General features: G+C 39.0%; 1 protein-coding gene across 5 annotated transcripts in view; it reads left to right on the plus strand.

Annotated features, from left to right (window-relative positions):
• Positions 1-17,802, plus strand: part of PLCG2 (phospholipase C gamma 2) — a 61,071-nt gene that overhangs the window by 33,340 nt on the left and 9,929 nt on the right. For all 5 annotated transcript variants that reach the window (XM_032701063.1, XM_032701064.1, XM_032701065.1 and 2 more), the window contains 17 exons: positions 474-559; positions 1,514-1,634; positions 1,983-2,151; positions 3,428-3,532; positions 3,740-3,829; positions 4,421-4,599; positions 5,416-5,616; positions 6,879-6,998; positions 8,304-8,484; positions 9,430-9,498; positions 10,726-10,835; positions 11,641-11,737; positions 12,655-12,721; positions 12,986-13,143; positions 15,773-15,875; positions 16,620-16,829; positions 17,432-17,577. In XM_032701063.1, the coding sequence (XP_032556954.1) occupies positions 474-559; positions 1,514-1,634; positions 1,983-2,151; positions 3,428-3,532; positions 3,740-3,829; positions 4,421-4,599; positions 5,416-5,616; positions 6,879-6,998; positions 8,304-8,484; positions 9,430-9,498; positions 10,726-10,835; positions 11,641-11,737; positions 12,655-12,721; positions 12,986-13,143; positions 15,773-15,875; positions 16,620-16,829; positions 17,432-17,577 (2,212 nt within the window). The remainder of the gene's footprint in view (positions 1-473; positions 560-1,513; positions 1,635-1,982; positions 2,152-3,427; positions 3,533-3,739; positions 3,830-4,420; positions 4,600-5,415; positions 5,617-6,878; positions 6,999-8,303; positions 8,485-9,429; positions 9,499-10,725; positions 10,836-11,640; positions 11,738-12,654; positions 12,722-12,985; positions 13,144-15,772; positions 15,876-16,619; positions 16,830-17,431; positions 17,578-17,802) is intronic.

The following is a 17,802-nucleotide window of genomic DNA, read 5'->3' on the forward strand; positions in this document are numbered from 1 at the left end:
TGCTCATCTAGCAAAAATGAATAATCAAAAAAAAAAAAGAGAGGGAGGAGAAATGAACAAATAAAGTATTGCAGGGAATGCAGTAAAGTGGATATGGATATAGCTTACAGGTGTATTTTGAAGTATGAGGTGTGGTATCACTCTAAATACCCTCCACATCCCTCCAACATGATCATGCCTGAGCACGGTGTGGTTTAGGTGTGATTCAAAGCTCCTGATTTGCTCTCTAGAAGCATGTCAGTTAGAGCCTGTTGATGTTTATATTGAGGCTTTAACCTCCTAGAATTCTGTCCATTTAGAAATCTGATAACATTAGGTTCAGCAGAGTTTGGTTCTTCCATCACAGTTTAAAAAAAAAATTAAAAAAATCAACATATATTCTCCATTACAGGAGACAGAATATCACCCAGTGAGTGAGTGAGAACTGGGTGAAATGGATTCCCTGTCTTTTACTTTTTCCATTTACTCCTTAGATACCTGACAGGAGACCAGCTTCGAAGTGAATCCTCCACAGAAGCCTACATCAGGTGCCTTAGAATGGGATGTCGATGTATTGAGTGTGAGTAAAGAGCTTGTGGAGTAGTTTGTAACATGCTGTCTGTACAAGTAGTGTCCTCTGTTTACCAAGAAAGAAAAAAGAACTGAAATCAAGAACTAGTTTGTTTTCTGAATTTGAAGTTAGTCATATAAAGAACTCTGATTCCCTGAATTGTTTTTCTTATGTCCCACTATTGCCCCATTCACTTCCTCTGATTCTTGTTCCCTTGCAGTTTTCAGAAAGTCTTCCTAAATCTCCTCTCACTGCATACCAAAATTTCAGTCTTGAATCTATATGAAAGCTTAGGATTTAAACTGGAGCACTTGTGTAGCATAGATACATAGTTTATGTGCCTTTACTCTAATACAGACAAGCCTAAAACACAGGGATTTTTGTGATTTGGTACCATTTGTCATCCTGTTTAACTTGCTTGTAAATCAGTCTTTTGTGCATTTGTTCTCCGTCAATTGTGAATGCATCTTATCTATGTGCTTGTGTTCCTAATTGAAAAGTTTAACTTTATTTCATGTTATTTCACCAGTTACTTCATAAAACTAGGTGCTATTGCCTCTTCAATTTGGCTGATGCAAAATGTATCTCAAAGTAGAGTTTCAGGGTTAAAATAAACAGAAGACATAAGCTCTCAGCTTGCCACTTGTTGAAATTGTATTTATCCTTGGAAAATTATTCTAACCTAGTAGACTGACACGTAGTTGCCAGAATTTCTTGTTCCAGATTCCCACATAATAGTGCTTTGGGAAAATTTTATGTTTTATCATATTTGTCTTGCTCTTACTTAAATGAGCTCAGTTTCCTCTGTGAGAGATATAAATTCATGTAATGGAATATTTTATTAGAACATTTAAGTCTGCGAATCAGTATGTAGAACTCTGAAGTTTTGGATGTATTCTTTCTACTAGAGTGATTTAAGGAATTGTTTGGTCTTTTCCTTCTTCTACTGTTTGTCTTCCCTAGTGGATTGCTGGGATGGTCCTGATGGGAAACCCATCATTTACCATGGATGGACACGGACAACAAAGATCAAGTTTGATGACGTAGTACAGGCAATCAAAGATCATGCCTTTGTTACCTCTGAGTAAGCTTTGTTTGATTTTCCTTCAGCATTTTTTCATAGCCCTTTGTGAACTTATTTTCTCTGTAATCTAGATCAAAAATGACATTCCAGTAGTCTTCATTATTGCCAAATGTGCGTCTTCCCGAAGAAGGGGTCTGGGCTAGATAGCTCCACAGGTCCCTTCTGACCTTAGTGATTCTGTGATTGCACATCTCTTATTATTTATTGAGGTCTGTCTCTTCCTTTTGTCATCTTGTTTGCTTCAGATATTTTCTTTCATCTGGGGGATGAGGGAGGGTGTTGTTTTCTTGGCCTTGCCAGCTGTAATAATAAGAAATTATCTTCATTCACCTTGTTTTTCTGCATCAGATACCCAGTCATTCTGTCAATTGAAGAGCACTGTAGTGTGGAGCAGCAGCGACACATGGCCAAAGTGTTCAAGGAGGTATTTGGGGATCAGCTTTTAGTGAAACCTGTGGAAGCCAGTGCAGATCAGCTCCCATCACCAACCCAGCTGAAAGAGAAAATCATCATCAAGGTAGGCTTGCTTTGTGTGCTGGGAGATAAAATAGGAAAACAAGAGGAGGAGCCAGGAATACTGTTTCTCAGACTGAAACTGCAGTAGAACCTTTTTGAAAGGCAATGTTAGATAAAGAATCTGAGGGCTGCTCATGATTTCTTTAGTAAAACAATAATCACTTTTGTCCATGCTGCAGTTTTCTGGCTAACAGTACTGCATCCTCTGTATTAAACTTCTGAACAGAAGAAATAAGGGTTAGAAAGGTACAAGCATCCAGCTTTTATCAGTCTGGAAAAAGTAGCACGCCATTATAAGGTGCAAAAGTTCTGTGCTAAAGTTTTTGTGTTTTTTTGTTTTTTTTTTTTTTTGTTCCCTCCAGACTGTTTGTTGTTACCTTGCAGAGCACAGAGGGGACTTGCACAGGTACATGATTAATAACATGACAGATCTGATTTAAAGGGAATTGCAAACTCCTATGACTGTGCAGAAGAGAACATCCGTAACACTCAGTGCTGTCTAAAAGAGCACTGAAGAGTCTTTAAATAGATCAGCACCTGCCAGTGAGCTGGTTGTGTTGTTTGGCTTTTGTTTGGAAAATGTTGTCAGTAAACAGTCAGAGGCAACTCCTCCTTTACTGGCCTGTGAGGTTTTTCAGATAAGCCTGTCAAATTGAAATCTGCCAGCAGTAGGCTATGCAGAACTGAATGTGGTTGAGAACTAGATATGAGACAATTAATCTCATCATTAACTGCAGTTAAGTAATTGATATTACCTGTGGCCCCCTGAGATATTGGCTTTTGTGAGAACTCTCAAGAATGTAGAGCTTGGCCTCTTTTTCTCACAAAAGATTTCCCTTGTGCTCATTTTTCTTGTAAAAGAGTGAAATCCCCATTCATTTTAATTCCCTATCTTTTCATTTTGTTTTGACTTTTTGTTCCTTATGTCCTGCTCTCTGCAGAAGGATTCTTGTTTTATCCTTATTTCTTGGTATGTGTCACTTCATGTTTTCTGTTCTCTAAAGAAGGGCGAAATCTTATAAAACTAGTTGTTTCTTTTTTGCTTGAATGATACCTCTGCTAGTTTCTTAACCTTTATTATGAGATCTAAATTTTAAAGAAAGAAGTTCCAGCCCTGGTGTTCCTTGTAGAACAGCTGCTGTTATGGTAATGACAGAAAGTGGCTGTGCAATTACTTCCAGTAATATTGAGTGTGCTGAAACATTAAAAGCAATTTTATTGTGATTCTCTGCAAGTGTATGAATGTGGTGGGGTTTTTTGTTTTTCTATTTTTTTAGCACAAAAAACTGGGGCCAAAGGGAGACATTGATGTGAACTTGGAAGACAAAAAAGAAGAAAAGAAGCAACAAGGAGAACTTTACATGTGGGACACAATAGAACAGGTGTTATTTCTGACATTTGCTGGTTTGTTACTCAGTTCTGTAATACTAGAAATTTGCATGAATTTTCTTAATATTTGTGTAAGTAATATTGCCAGTTGAACAGGTGTGGATGAGGGGAAGAAGGTATTTTGTTTGTTGTTACACCTTGTTTTGATATTGTGGTTTCCCTCTTTCTTGTTAATGGTTTCAATGTCTCCCAACTTTCAGAAATGGACTCGGCACTACTGTGCTATTGCTGATGAAAAGCTTTCATTCAGTGATGATATAGAACAGAATGCTGATGAAGATTCATCAAAGGTGATGGCTGTGTTTTATTGTTTAAGCATGTTCTTTTTATTCTCTCTGTTTGTTTCAGTGTCTACACATGCATATTTTTTTAACCCAATGTTGAAATTGTAGAGGAGCCATGTGAGATAAAAAGTGGGGAGATAAAACATTTATAAAAGGGTCTTTGCCAAGGTTAACTCCAGTTAACCCTATTTCTAATTAAATAACTTTTTCCCTTGGTTAATTGAGGACTTTCAAAGATGAGTACAAAGACAATGAAATGCAATTTTGGTACTTAACTGCTAATGATGACATGTGCACTGACAAATCTTTGGAGTATTATTGCTGTTCTCAAACTAAACAGCATGAACTAATGTTTGTGGTGTTACTAACCCAGCACACCTCTTACAGGGGTTCATTTCCCTTTTGCAAAGTGTTTGCCACAGTTGAGCACGTGGTGCTTGGTAAAGCAGGGTGACTATAAAGGTGGTTGTCTGGAGAGCTCAGGCCTAGGAAGAGCTGAAATCCTGAAACAGGAGATCGTTTGTCAAGAGCAAGTACTTTGTTTCAAAACCATAAAATTAGAAGTGCATTATAAAAAATTCTTATTTTCTGGTCTAGGAGGTGAAACGTACTGAACTGCACTTAAAAGAGAAATGGTTCCATGGGAAAATGAAAGGGGGGAGAACAACTGCTGAGAAACTGCTCCAGGAATATTGTGCTGAAATGGGTGGCAAGGATGGGACATTCCTAGTTAGGGAAAGTGAAGCTTTCCCTGATGATTACACCTTGTCTTTCTGGTATGGTGATTGTTTGTTTTATGGCATTGCACAAAAATGTGTGTATTTTTAAAATATGCATTTATAGCTGAGAAGAAATAGGAATAATACTCAAATGTTATGGATGGGATTGTGAAAGACTACTTTGTAAATTAAGCTTGAGTGTAACATAGCACATTTTGGCACAGTAGGCTTTATTTGAAGCATTAGATTTGTCAAGAGAGGACTGACTGGCTTGATTCTTCCCCCAACCCCCAACTTTTTTAGTGTTTTGGCAGGATATAGGATTTGTTATTTCCTCAATGAGTGGACTAAAATTAGATCTTTTAATTTAGAGATAAATTGCTGGTTTCTACACTGAAAAGGTAGTCTCATGAGTGTACCTTTGTTATCAGAGATTGATCTTTTCAATGTAATCCTCTAGAGGGAAAATAGTAAAGATTTTGAAGTTGGTTTTTTTGGTTGTTCGTTTGTTTTCGTAGTCTGGGTTTTGGGTTTTTTTGGGTTGTTTTTTTTGTTCTTCTGGTTGGGACATTATGAGGAATAGTGTCAGATGGATTTCTGACTCAGAGAGCTGTCAGAGCAAATTTTGCAAAATAAGCTTATGACAGATTTTAAACAATTGTCAGTTGAAAATTATTATTTTGGTCCTGTAGTCTCCCTTGTCAGCATTTTTGTTGGTTTTTTTTTTTTTTTTTTTGCTTGTTTTATGAGATGACACTTGCCTCTTCACAAGCTCACCAACTAGTTGACCAGGAACGGGTGGGGAAGGGCTTCAAAAGAAGAAAATCTGTTATAAAACATGTATTTTCCTTATGCCCCCCTTCACTTCTTCAGGAGGTCGGGGAGAGTCCAGCACTGCCGGATCCGTTCCACAGGTGATGGGGACACTGTGAAGTACTACCTGACAGACAACCTCACCTTTGACAGCATCTATGATCTCATCCAACACTACAAGGAGGCCCATCTGCGCTGTGCTGAGTTTGAGCTGCGCCTGACCGATGCTGTGCCCAATCCCAGCCCTCATGAGACTAAAGAGTACGTACAGCAGAAGGCAAGCACCGTCGTTGTGTCCGTGTCCTTTGCCTTGTTTTTAGCTGGTCTTGGATTTTTCCGTAGAAAATTCCCTGGATTCAGGAGCCCACTTTAAATATTGGTTGTCCCTGGAAGCTGGAGGAATAAGCATCCCTGAAAGATCCCGAGTAACACCACTGACTTTGTGAGGACTTGGTAGAACAAAGAGCAGTCACTGGAAAGCAATTTACTAGCAGCAACTAGGAAAATCAGTGAGAACTGTAATGCCGTGGAAATGTGCCAATTCCTCCTTTGTCTGCTCAGTGTTTTACAACACCCAGTGGGTTGGATTAGATATTTAGTAGTTGGCTGTGGTTTGGCAACTAAGTGGTCATGGTCTGTGCCATCTGGAAACTGTTACTGGGGCAGTGAGCCCAAGCAGTTACGTTTTCCTAATCCTGCCCTCCACCTCACCCCGGTCAGAGTTGGTTAGGCTGACTTCACCCCCTGTTGTAGGAACTAGTACAGCTCGGTTTTTGTTTCCAGCTGGTGTTTGCCTATCGCAGATCCTGGGCAGGGCTCGCCCTTGTTTGCTGACAGAAAACTGTAATCACTGCCCTTTGTTCTGTTGGGTTTCTTTTACAGTGAGAAAAGTAAATCTCTTATGCGTGTAAAATACTGATCTGTGACTAAACTTCTTTTTGTTTGCCCTGCTGCGATCTGGGAGTCACTGAGCACCCGTAGGTAACTTTGGAAGCCAGTGAGAGGGGAAGGTAGAGTTTAAAGGTTAGACTTTCCTGCCTTTCTGAATAAGGTAGGGATATACTACCAGTATAAGTGGCCACAGCTTCACTGAAGGCATGTTAGAGTCAAGATAGGTCCATCCCTACAGAGAAGACAAAACCAAGCACTAAAGAAAAGAATTCAAATGCCTGGTGTCTTTCTTTTGTCTATGTTTGGACTTTACCTTAAATCTGCTGTGTCAAAACTGAATCAACTCCTGAGAATGGAATGGCAGACTAAAAGCAGGATCCAGTGCCTTTGTTTCAGGAAGAAATGTAGATTTATGTTTTATGATTTGAGATAGACAAGGTGCTTTCTTCCAAAATAAGCTTCCATGTTCCAATGTTTTGTGAAAAACTACTGTCATAGGTGGCAAGATGGGGAAAATCTAATTTTTCTTACGTCTGAAGCTCTATTGTTAATAATGCTGTCTGTCATTCTCTCTGAATGACATCTGACAAGCCTTGTAATGCCTTGTCCATTTTGATTTTTATCTGTTGTAGTTGGTACTACAGCAACTTGAGTCGGGGCGAGGCAGAAGACATGCTCATGCGAATTCCTCGAGATGGAGCCTTTCTGATTAGGAAGAGAGATGAACCTGACTCGTTTGCCATGACTTTCAGGTAAGAAAAGGACAGATAGGCCTTACCTAGTAGCCCAACAATGCTCTGGTTTTTCTTATTTAAAAAATAATGGTCTTTTTAGAGTCATGGTATTCTTGCTTTCAAACTTTGAGTAATTAGCTTTTGAGTAATCGATTTGTGCAGCAGCTCCAAGAATGGCATAAACTTCTATGCTTTTATAAAGGCAGTTTGAGCACCAGCTGTCCCTTTCTTCCCATACAGAACTGTGCATAGCCCTTCTTCACTTCTTTGACACTCCTTGCTAGATGGTGTTATTTTGAAGTTTCCTGTGGTTCAGGTTCATCAGTGATTCTGTGTCCTTATCCCCTAGAAATCCCGACCTATTATATAACTGAAAAGAAATGTCAAAGTGAAATTGTTGGCTTTTCTCACTAGGGAAAACAGTTTTGAAACTGTGGCTCTTGTAAAAGCATTAATAAAATGTAGAGAATTGTGGTGTTCTCCATCGTGCCTTCAGATCAAATTGCATTTCTCTGAAAATGGATAATTTAGCAACATACAAAATTGCTCATTTATATGCTTATTGTGTATTGAAGATGTCCAAAATTCCCCTGTCTCCTATGTACTTTAGATTGAAGCTTTCTGCTGTTACCAAGGTGGATATTGAAGTCACTGGAGCTGCAGCGTCTCAATAAAAACATTTAACAGTGGGGAAAACAAGAACTACCAAAACTTCAGCAGCTTGAAAAGGGGTCTTTGTGGGTGGGATGGTTTCAGAGGATGGTTTTACCCTTATCTACGGAAACACAAACCATCTTCTCTAGGTGGGATGGTTGTCAGTGGATTGTTTTGCTGTTATCGATGCAAACACAAACCTTGTGTTCAAGCACAAGAGATTTCTTTTTTCTTTCAAAATTGATTTCTGTAGTTATCAAGATGATTATAAGGAAGAGACAGCTACTCATTTTGAGGGGAGTGTGTCTGGTGCTTAGGGACAGTGGCAGATCAGCAGCAGAGGGTTCCAGAGGGACTCTCAGTCTGATCAGAGATATTTGTGTTAGTATGAAGGTGACAAAATACCTCTTTGTAGGGGAAAAAATACAGAAATGTAATCCAAGCAAAACCACGGATTTGTCCCAGGGCTCTGTACGTCGTAGAAAAGCGAGAATGGTTTTTTTGTGAATTTAATCAGGCAACTGTAATTTGGTTTGAATGGGAGAGGCTTTGTTAGGGGGAGAAATCATTTCACATGGTTGAGATGCACGAGGCAGCTTTGGTCCAGTGCACACACAGCCCTCACCACGAGCACCGACACCTATCACAGCACCTGCCCTTGTCCCGCAGGGCGGAGGGGAAGGTGAAGCACTTCCGAATTCAGCAAGAAGGTCGTCACTTTGTGCTGGGGACCTCGGCCTACTTTGAGAGCTTGGTGGAGCTGGTGACATACTACGAGAAGCACCGGCTGTACAGGAAGATGAAGCTGCGGTACCCGGTGACGGAGGAGCTGCTGGAGCGCTACTGCACGGTACGGGGGGCTGGTACTGGGGGCTGGGGTTCAGCCTGGCTGAGGTAGATCGGCTTGGGGGAGCTCTAACAGGTAGTTTTCTGTGAAACTGAGATGGTTATATTGACTTCTCTTGCAAAGTCTCCCCAAGAGATCTATCCATTGGCTAAACCAGGAGCCTGAACATTTAGCTGAGGAGAAAGGTCTCCTTTCTGGATGGATGTGTTTCATTATGAGAAAGCTTTGCTGAGGCTTTTGAAAAACCTGAGGTGCTGTCTTCTCTCCTCAGATATATATCTGTGGGAAAAATGCATCTGGCATGTTTGAGGAAACCAAAACCTGGGGATTTTGTTTCCTCTGGGGAGCCTAAAAGGGACTAAAAAGGATTTTAGACCTCAGGATTTTTTATAATGTTGCCTATAGCAAAGGTTCTGTGTCGTAGGTCCAGGTCCAAATGGAATCACAAGGACAGAATAAAATGAAACAGATGACCATGTATATTGTTTTAGAATTTTTATCTAATAGTGAAACCAGTACTAGTACTAAAGTACTGCAGCACAGAAATCATGAGTGTAGGTGTTTCTTTCCTGGTTCTACACAGAAGGGTACTCACAACCAAAAAGCTATTTGACTGATTAAGAGAGACCTTTGTGAGGTATTGCTATTTCATGGGGTTTTACTGTCCATTAAGCTGAGGCACAGACAGATTAAATAACAAACTTGTGTTCAGGTATGTTCAACTACAGAAATGAGCAAAACATAGGTGTCTGGCTTCCCTTCTCTTCTGTTTGCCTATGTGTGGTCAAAAAGGTGGTTTCAGCAATGAATGTTAAGTACTTTTATATTATTATATAATATAATATTATATAATATTATATTAATTATTATTAATTAATTAACATTTAAGCACTTTTATAACTTTTGATTTCTGAAACTTCTTTTGTTTTTTTTTCTTCTTGTTTTTAGGAAAAAGATATTAATTCCCTCTATGATGTCAAGATGTATGTGGAACCCAGTGAAATCACCCCCACAGTGGTATGCTTAAAGAAAGTTATTCACACTTAGTATAGACTTCTTAAAATTATGAGACTTGTTTGTTTCCTGTTAGCAGTGATGAAAAGGAGAATTGAAAGCATCAGACTACTTGATCATGGGGGACTGGACAGCAGAAATTTAAAGGGTGTGACTTTTTTTTCTGGTCTCTAAAAGTTGTACCCACACATTTTCTCATGTTCAAATCCTGTACTGATTCATTCACACTGGGAATTTGGGCACTTTTTGCTATTGAGTCTGTGGAGACAATTTGATTTGGCTTATGCAGGTGTGTGTCCCCAAATTAAATACCTGTGAGAAGATTCAATTTGAGAAGGCCATATCTTTGTGGAAAGAAAGTACAACATATAAACCTCATTTCTGTGCCTGTGGGTGTCTCTACACGCTGTTAGTTGTGTGCACAAAATCATCACATTTCCATCATCAAATGTGGCCTGAATGCACAAATAGGTGCAGAGTGTATTCACGTGCTTTCTGTATAAAAATGGTGCCTTTGGTTTATTAATGAGTTATTAAAGTTTGTCTTCTTTTGAGATATAGATACTGTTTTAAAAACAAGTGGCACATCAAACATTGCTTGTCTGTAATTCCTGCTAGGGCCTGCCTACTTGTAAATTCTCATAAAAACCACCTGCTTGTAAATTTTGTGAATGTAATTCTTTTTAGTCTTTTTGGCCAATGAATTTGCATTGCTGCTGAAGAATTTGGGTAGTAGGAGTAAACTCAAGATAAAGGAATTGCTCATCCCGCTAAAACTGCCTGTCTTTGTAAAGGAAATGTGACCAGCAGGATAGCTGATGCGGTTTTGAAGTGAAAGTTTTGTAGGCATCTAAGCCTACAAACTCCAAATGCTTATGAATACATTGGTTAAAAATAGAGGAGGATTGATATTTTACTGTATGGGGTTTCTTATTTTTATTTTTATTCTACCGTAACTATGTTTCAGCACCCATAAAAGAAAGATTCTTTGGTTTTTTGTTTTCTTTTTCTTTTTTTCCTGAGCTGATACTTGAATAATAACAAAGTAGCATCACTTGCTTCCACCAATAGATGTCACTCTGGAACTTCTGTATTTTGTTTTCTAAGCTTCATCACAACAAAATAATAATCCAATCCTCCCCCCTTTTTTTTTTATTTTTTAAAATTGGATTATTGATTATTTTATGACCTGTCCCCCTAGATGACCCCTTTGCTCTGTTTCTCTTGAAGCCTCAGAGAACAGTGAAAGCCTTGTATGACTACAGAGCCAAAAGGAGTGATGAACTGAGCTTCTCTCGAGGAGCTTTAATTCATAATGTCACAAAGGAAACTGGAGGCTGGTAAGGACAAAGATTCCTCATGAGAGAACTTCTGGTGACTTACTAGATGGAGGAAAAAAAAGAGCTTTGAGTAGTAGTTTAAAAAAACTGCCAGTTGTCTGATTGCTGCTTATTAACTGTGGCCTTATAAATCTTAATGCCAGTGTATTAAAAAAACCTCACAAAACTCCCTCGTCCTCAAGTCTCCTTTCATGTCTTTTCCATTTTTCTATCCCACAGCAATAACCTCAGCCTGCAGAGCCTCCTTTGCCCAGTGTATCCAGTATTTTTCCTTTACTACCTTCACCCTTCCCAAACATGTGTGTATTCTGGGGAGTCACTCACCCATTACCACTGTAATCATTGCCCTGTTTCTGTCCTTGCTCTGCTAAGCACTTCTGAGGAATCAAACCCACCTTTTTTAGTTCTCTGTACAGTCTCCTTTCATAACAGGTTTTCTTTTCTAGCTGGCTTGTAAATTGCTTGGAAAGCTTGGGAATCTAATGTTTCCCTGTAGTTTCTACAGGGTAATCAACCACATAATAGTATTTTTAGTACTGGAGGGGGAAAAAGCCTCTTAAGTCATTAATTGCAGTTTACAGTAACTGTAATCCCTCTGAAATCATCTGTTACTACAGTTAATGATCACTTTGTTAGAGCTTTTAGCTACTTCATCATTTATATTTTGGTGATAGCCAGCTAGACAAGCTACTATGGGGTATTAATGACCAATTTCTTGGGGATTATTGCTTCATTAATGGCCTATTGAAGTTCTCTAGCTATTTTTTTTCTCTCTCTCTCTCTCTACTTTTCTGTTTAAATTCAGGTGGAAGGGGGATTATGGAGAAAAAATCCAACATTATTTTCCATCTAATTATGTTGAAGACATGTCATCTGATAACTCTGCTGAGCTTGAGAGCCAGGTGAGGGTTATGGTTTGTCCACTGCATTTCCTTGGCTACCTCCTGGAAGTGGAAGTCTGGTTTACAGACTCACAACGCTGTGTTTGAGAGAACACAGAACAGAGAGATGAATGTATTCTTCATTGTTCTGTGCTGCTGAATATTTTTGTCAGAATATATTTTCGCTCATAGAAAACTATTTAAAGAGACAGCTAATTTGGTGAGGTTTCAGAAGATTATGATGATTTCCTGTTAGTAAAAATCATACCACTTCAGATTTTTCGGATAGTTTGGTTAAACAATAACATGCCTGAAACTTTTAACTAGTTTTCCTGTATAGTTACTGTCTTAATATTTGCAAATAAGAAAACTATGTGTCCAAACAGATCTTACAAACCATTTTACTCTCCATTATTAAGTTTTTATGCATGACTAACCCTATAGTGTTTGTCAAAAGTATCTAAAATATATGGTCCAGTGTCTTGGACAAAGAGCTCTTCAGCAAAAGAAAACAGAATTTCACAATAATCAGTTTTGACAGTTTTGAGTTTTAAAAATAAAACACTGAATTCTTTTGTTGTTCTGAAGCACTTCCAATGATTTTCCAGGAGTCTTTGGAGGAAAACACAAGTATTAGATTTCCTCCCTCCAGGTCATTGTAACCTTAAGCAGACTTAACAAATGAGCAGTTCTGTTAGGTCAGAAGCTGCACTCCTCCTTTTGACTACTCTCACTGAAGAGATTCGCATGTGTTTATCAAAACAAGAAGCTTTTGATACGGAAACAGGCTTTTAAAAACAGGCTTTTAAACCTTACAGTGGGCATGCTTTCAGTGAAACTGAGGTTAGATTTAATGGTGCATGTTTATTATTTGTTAATGTCCTGTGCATGTGGACTCAAGAGAATATTTAGGGTGAGAATCAACTCATGTTTTTCAGATTATTGAGGACAACCCCTTAGGCTCTCTGTGTCGTGGCATTCTGGTGCTCAATACGTACAACGTTGGTATGTATTTTCTGATGCTCACATGTGGACTCTCCTGAGCTTTCTGCGTTGAGTAGATTCTTTTATGTTTAGAAGGAAAGATTTAGAAAAAAAACCAAACAAAACCCAACAAAAACCTGAACCCTCTGCTTGTATTAATTTAGCCAATGCAGTTTATACATTGAAACTGTATAACGCTACTGTTGCCATAGATCAACAATGACAGCTTAGAAAAAGAACTGTTGGATTTCAGTATAAATTTCTTGCTACTGTATTGCCTAACAGTGAAAATGCCACAAGGGAAGCACAAAAAGCCTTTTGTCTTCATTCTGGAACCCAAGAATCCCGAAGATGCTTGTGTTGAGTTTGCAACCGATAAAGTAGAAGAACTCTTTGAATGGTACCAAAGTATCCGTGAAATCACTTGGAAAACCGCAGAAGAGGTATTGAGAAAAAATTATTCCTTGTTGTTTTTTATGATGTACTGCTATAAATTCACAATAGTTTTTGTCTTTAGCTGCTCTATGCTGCTAAATGTTGCTAACACATGGTCCTTCATTCTCATGCATGTTCCAGTTTTCTGTACGTTCTATCGATGCTGTGACTCTTGTTCCATAAAATCTTTGGGGAATGGTGTGTGAATGAACATTTTATGTAAATTTATGTTAACAGGAGGTTTTCAGCAGAGTACTGTCTGTGTTGCACCCTGCACCTCAGTGAAGGTGCTTAGTAGGCCAAAGTAGATACCATTACAATGTTACGTCTGGTTACACTGGTTTGTCCTGGTGTTAAGCAGCAGAAACTCAGATATCAGACTGTTCTGTTCAGAGTTGTGAATTCACTGGTGAGTATGTGTGAAATCTGAGCTGCCATTCCCTAAACTCTTCTTAATCCTCTTTACTAACTCTGCTTCTCAGTGAGTGCACTGATAGGGAATTGTTTGGCTAATTATTTATTTGTAACTAATAGGCATGTTCTGGATTTCCCAGAATAGTAATATTTCCAAATATTTGCCTACAAATTCAAGGATTCTACCAAAGTTTAGCTTCTGTGTTCCTCTACTAACACTTAAAGACATTTTTCAGGACTTGGTTTTCCTGTTCTGATGCTCTAATTTACCTCCCTGTCGTGTTTTCTAGTATTTAAGAACTCTATGTGACCAAAAAGTCCTTAAAATGGCTATGCTTTACTATACTCTTTCCTTTGTTGCTTTTATTCACTTTTATTGTTAAGTGGGTGATATGGCTGATGGAAAATGAGTTTCAGTATCATGTTGGCACATGCTGTTTATCTGTCATATGGAGTGGTGGTAATGCTCTGGGGGTCATCCTAATCCTATTTATAGCTGGCAAGTTGATGTCTCAAGCGGAGAGCTGCAAATTCAGCAAGGGGAGAAGCAACAGGCTGTTGACCTATTGTTGTGGGAGGAGAGATAAGGTTCTTGTGCCAGGCTTTCATTTAGAAATAAAAACGAGAAAAAGAGAAACATGACCTAGAAGAAGTGTCTCTAAATTGAATGTTTTTTATGGTACAACAATAAGCTCTTCAGGAGCTTGGCAGCTTTTTCTCTCTCTGTACAGCTGGAGAAGTATTAAACACTCTGTGTTCAAAGATGCTTCAAAATTCAATCTCGTCAGTTGGGAGGCTTCCCTCACAGCATGGCCTCTGGAAAGTTCACATGATGGGCTGCTGCATGGGGAGGGGATAAAGATGAGGAAAGGCCCTTGTTGTCGGTACAGTTAACAGGCTGAATTTTGGGGAAGGAAAAGGCATAGTGAGTTAACACTGCTGCAATGTGATACAGGTTTGGTTTTTTTCTAAATTAGTTTGGGTTTAGGCAGTGTCTGTTATACACAAGAAATAAAACTAAGCTTCGTGTATCTTGTCATCTCTGCTCAATACTGACCCTTACCATGCTCCCAGGAGTGGTTGTTTATTGCCAGCACTCCTGCTTGGTTGTTACTAGAGGGTTATGTCTAGAGATGAGTAGAAGTGATCTTTTGCTGTTTGGAGCTCTGATTAGTGTTAAGCAATGTCTGAGAAACTGTGGTGGATCACTGAGTACAATGAGGTTTCTACAGCTTTTCCCCAAGGTTATTTCCAAGTCTAAATACTGTGTTCCTCTTTGCTTTTCTTAGACTTCAATGCATAATCTCTGTTTCAGTGAGACACTCTGGAAACTCATGCCTCTCTAGTTCTGATTTTCATTCCTCTTATGTTTGTCCTGTTGAGGGAATTCTTTCAGAAGGCTTACTAATAGCTGCTGCTTCATCATCTCTTGTGCCAAATCATTGTTCAGTATGGGACTCTTCTAACATGTTTTATCCTGTAGTAGCTTCTTATGTCTGAAAAACCTCCAGCCCAAATGTCTCCACTTGGGACGTGTCTTGCTGCTTCCAGCTGTTCCCAGTCTTTGCTGGCAGAGAACATTGCTCAGCTTCCATAGAGCAGGTGCTTGCAAATGTGGAAGTAGATAGTGGGTTTAGTACTGGTAATGTCAACAAGATTGCACATGATTTTCCACACAGAACATTATTGGTTTGGTGCACAAATAGAAAACTATGGGAATGGTGCTCACAGGGTTTGAATTTAGCTGTTTGGGAGTTACTAGCAAGACTTAAGTTCTGCTCAGAATTTTAAATAAATACAGAGAGACTTCACTACCCTTTGCATTTTTTTCTGCATACATTTGCATTTATATGAGCTATAGAGTTAAGAACACAACTAAAAATAAGTTGAGTAGAGCCACATTAAAAGAAAAGAAAAAGTTGCCAGGATTCTGAGCAGGACTGATCAGGGAAGCAATGAAACCCTTGCTTAAAAAAAACTCCAAACAACACCCTTCTCCTCCATAAAAAAAACCCACAAAGCACATCCCCAACTAAAACCCAAAACCACTTGGTTATAGCCTGTTCTCTGAGTTGGGTCTGAAAGTGCTTTACATCTATGCAAGTGTCTAAATTATCAGATAGGAATCTGAGCACCAAAGAATGCACATTAGAGTACACCCTGCAGTTACTGTACCATAATACTCAGCATATCTGTAATCTAAAACTTTGTTATGTTTTCCAGGAGAACAGGAGGAAATACTGGGAAAAGAATCAATTAATTGCTATTGAATTATCTGATCTGGTAATCTACTGCAAGCCAACGAGCAAAACCAAGGACAATTTAGGTATTATCTTTAATATTACAACTGAATTTTACTCTTTCTGCTATCTTTACAGATGTTAGTTGAGATTTTAGAACTGAAGGTAAACTCTGGCTGAACACTTGTGGTTTGTTTGTAAAAAACCTTCAAAGTGGGTTTACTGTGCATTTTATTATTTTATGGTAAGAACCTGTTTGCCAGGTCTAGGCTGTTGAGATGTATGTGGCTTCATAATGTAACTGGGGTCTGTGTAAGTGCAGGTGTGGAATCTGATACTGAAAGATGTACTTTTTATTCCATTGTTTTGTCACTGCTGCTGGAGAAGCCAGCAAACGTGCTCTTTTCTTTAAGTTTCTTTGCAAATGTTTTTAATAAGCTGTCACTGCAGTTAAGACATTATAATTATAGTCATTGTTTGAGGCATTGGCTAACCCTGGCTCGCCCTTTCTTCTCCCCATTTAAACCCAGGAAGAGATGTCTCATTTAAATACGTGTTATAGTGGTCAGAAGTACATTATTAGCTATGATGAGATGAGGACATGACTATGGGCTCTTATCTGCCCTCCTGCAAAGCATGTGGCAGGCAGGCAATTTTAACTTTCAGACTTGATTCTCAACCAATTTGCTGTGTCCGCCTGAAAATGGTGCCAATTATTGGATTAAAGGACAAAGCAAAACAAAGTAAAACAAAGTGTTGGTAAAAATACAGTATAAATGTCAACTTATTTCTTCCTCTGGTAACTACTTTTCTTCCTCACCCCTGTGTAGACAATCCTGATTTCAAAGAAATCCGTTCTTTTGTGGAAACCAAGGCAGAGAGCATTGTGAAGCAAAAGCCAGTTGAGTTGTTGAAATACAACCTGAAGGGACTGACACGTGTTTATCCTAAAGGACAGAGGGTCGACTCATCCAACTATGACCCATTTCGCCTCTGGCTTTGTGGCTCCCAGATGGTGGCTCTTAACTTCCAAACTCCAGGTAATATTCCCTTTGAAGAAGGATCTAATCCACCTTCCATTTCACCATGAACGAGCCCCTTTCTGGCCCTTCTGCCATTCTAGTCACTGTCCTGTTTGTTTGTATTTCCCTGCTGGAAGGGATGTGGAAGAACTGAAGTTTGCTTTTGAACGTGTGGATCGCCTTATAGAGCTGGGCCCCAAAAATGGGTCTCCAGAAGCCCTGTCTCTGAGCCAAACTAGCCCTAAACTCTAAAAGATTTATTTCACCTTGATCTCTCTGTGATAAGCCAACAGAGATATTTACAGTAAGTTTCAGGTGTAGGAATAGGTGTTCAGCCACTCCAGTGCTGTACTCCACTTTCTGGTGAGGGCCAACTATCTTATGACAGGTTCATAGGAAACTAATTGTGGGTGGAGATGGGGTTTTGGGGATTAAAATTGATGAAAAATAGCCTGTCAGTTTGAGTTCCTGAAGAACCCGAGTCTTTGAACTTACCTTTCCAGCTCTTTCTGATAAAGTGCTAACCAGGAAGCACTGCAGAGAGGAGCCACTGGTCTGGTATTTCCTTGGCTTTATTCCAATTGGGATTTTATGTTATTACTGTTTAACTCTCTCCCCAGATAAATACATGCAATTGAACCATGCCTTGTTTTCACTTAATGGACGCACTGGCTACGTCCTGCAGCCAGAGAGCATGAGGAATGAGGAGTATGACCCAATGCCAAATGACTCGAAGAGGAAATTGCAGATGATTATGACAGTGAGGGTAAATCTCTTTTGTAAATTATGGTTTTTTACCAGTCATAAATATCTATAAAACTAAAAATAAAGCTATTATATTTCAGAGCAAGATCTGACAGATTGTCAAAATACTGTTTTTAAGTGTCAGTGTGTTTGAGAATAAAATTAGCTTTACTGGTTTCCTAAAAAGAAATTTATATCTTTATCATGCTAATGAAGCACGTTTTAGGACTGAAAACACAATCCTGGG

Source organism: Chiroxiphia lanceolata, chromosome 13 (assembly GCF_009829145.1).
Source record: "Chiroxiphia lanceolata isolate bChiLan1 chromosome 13, bChiLan1.pri, whole genome shotgun sequence".
In the NCBI taxonomy this organism is placed as follows: Eukaryota; Metazoa; Chordata; class Aves; order Passeriformes; family Pipridae; genus Chiroxiphia; species Chiroxiphia lanceolata.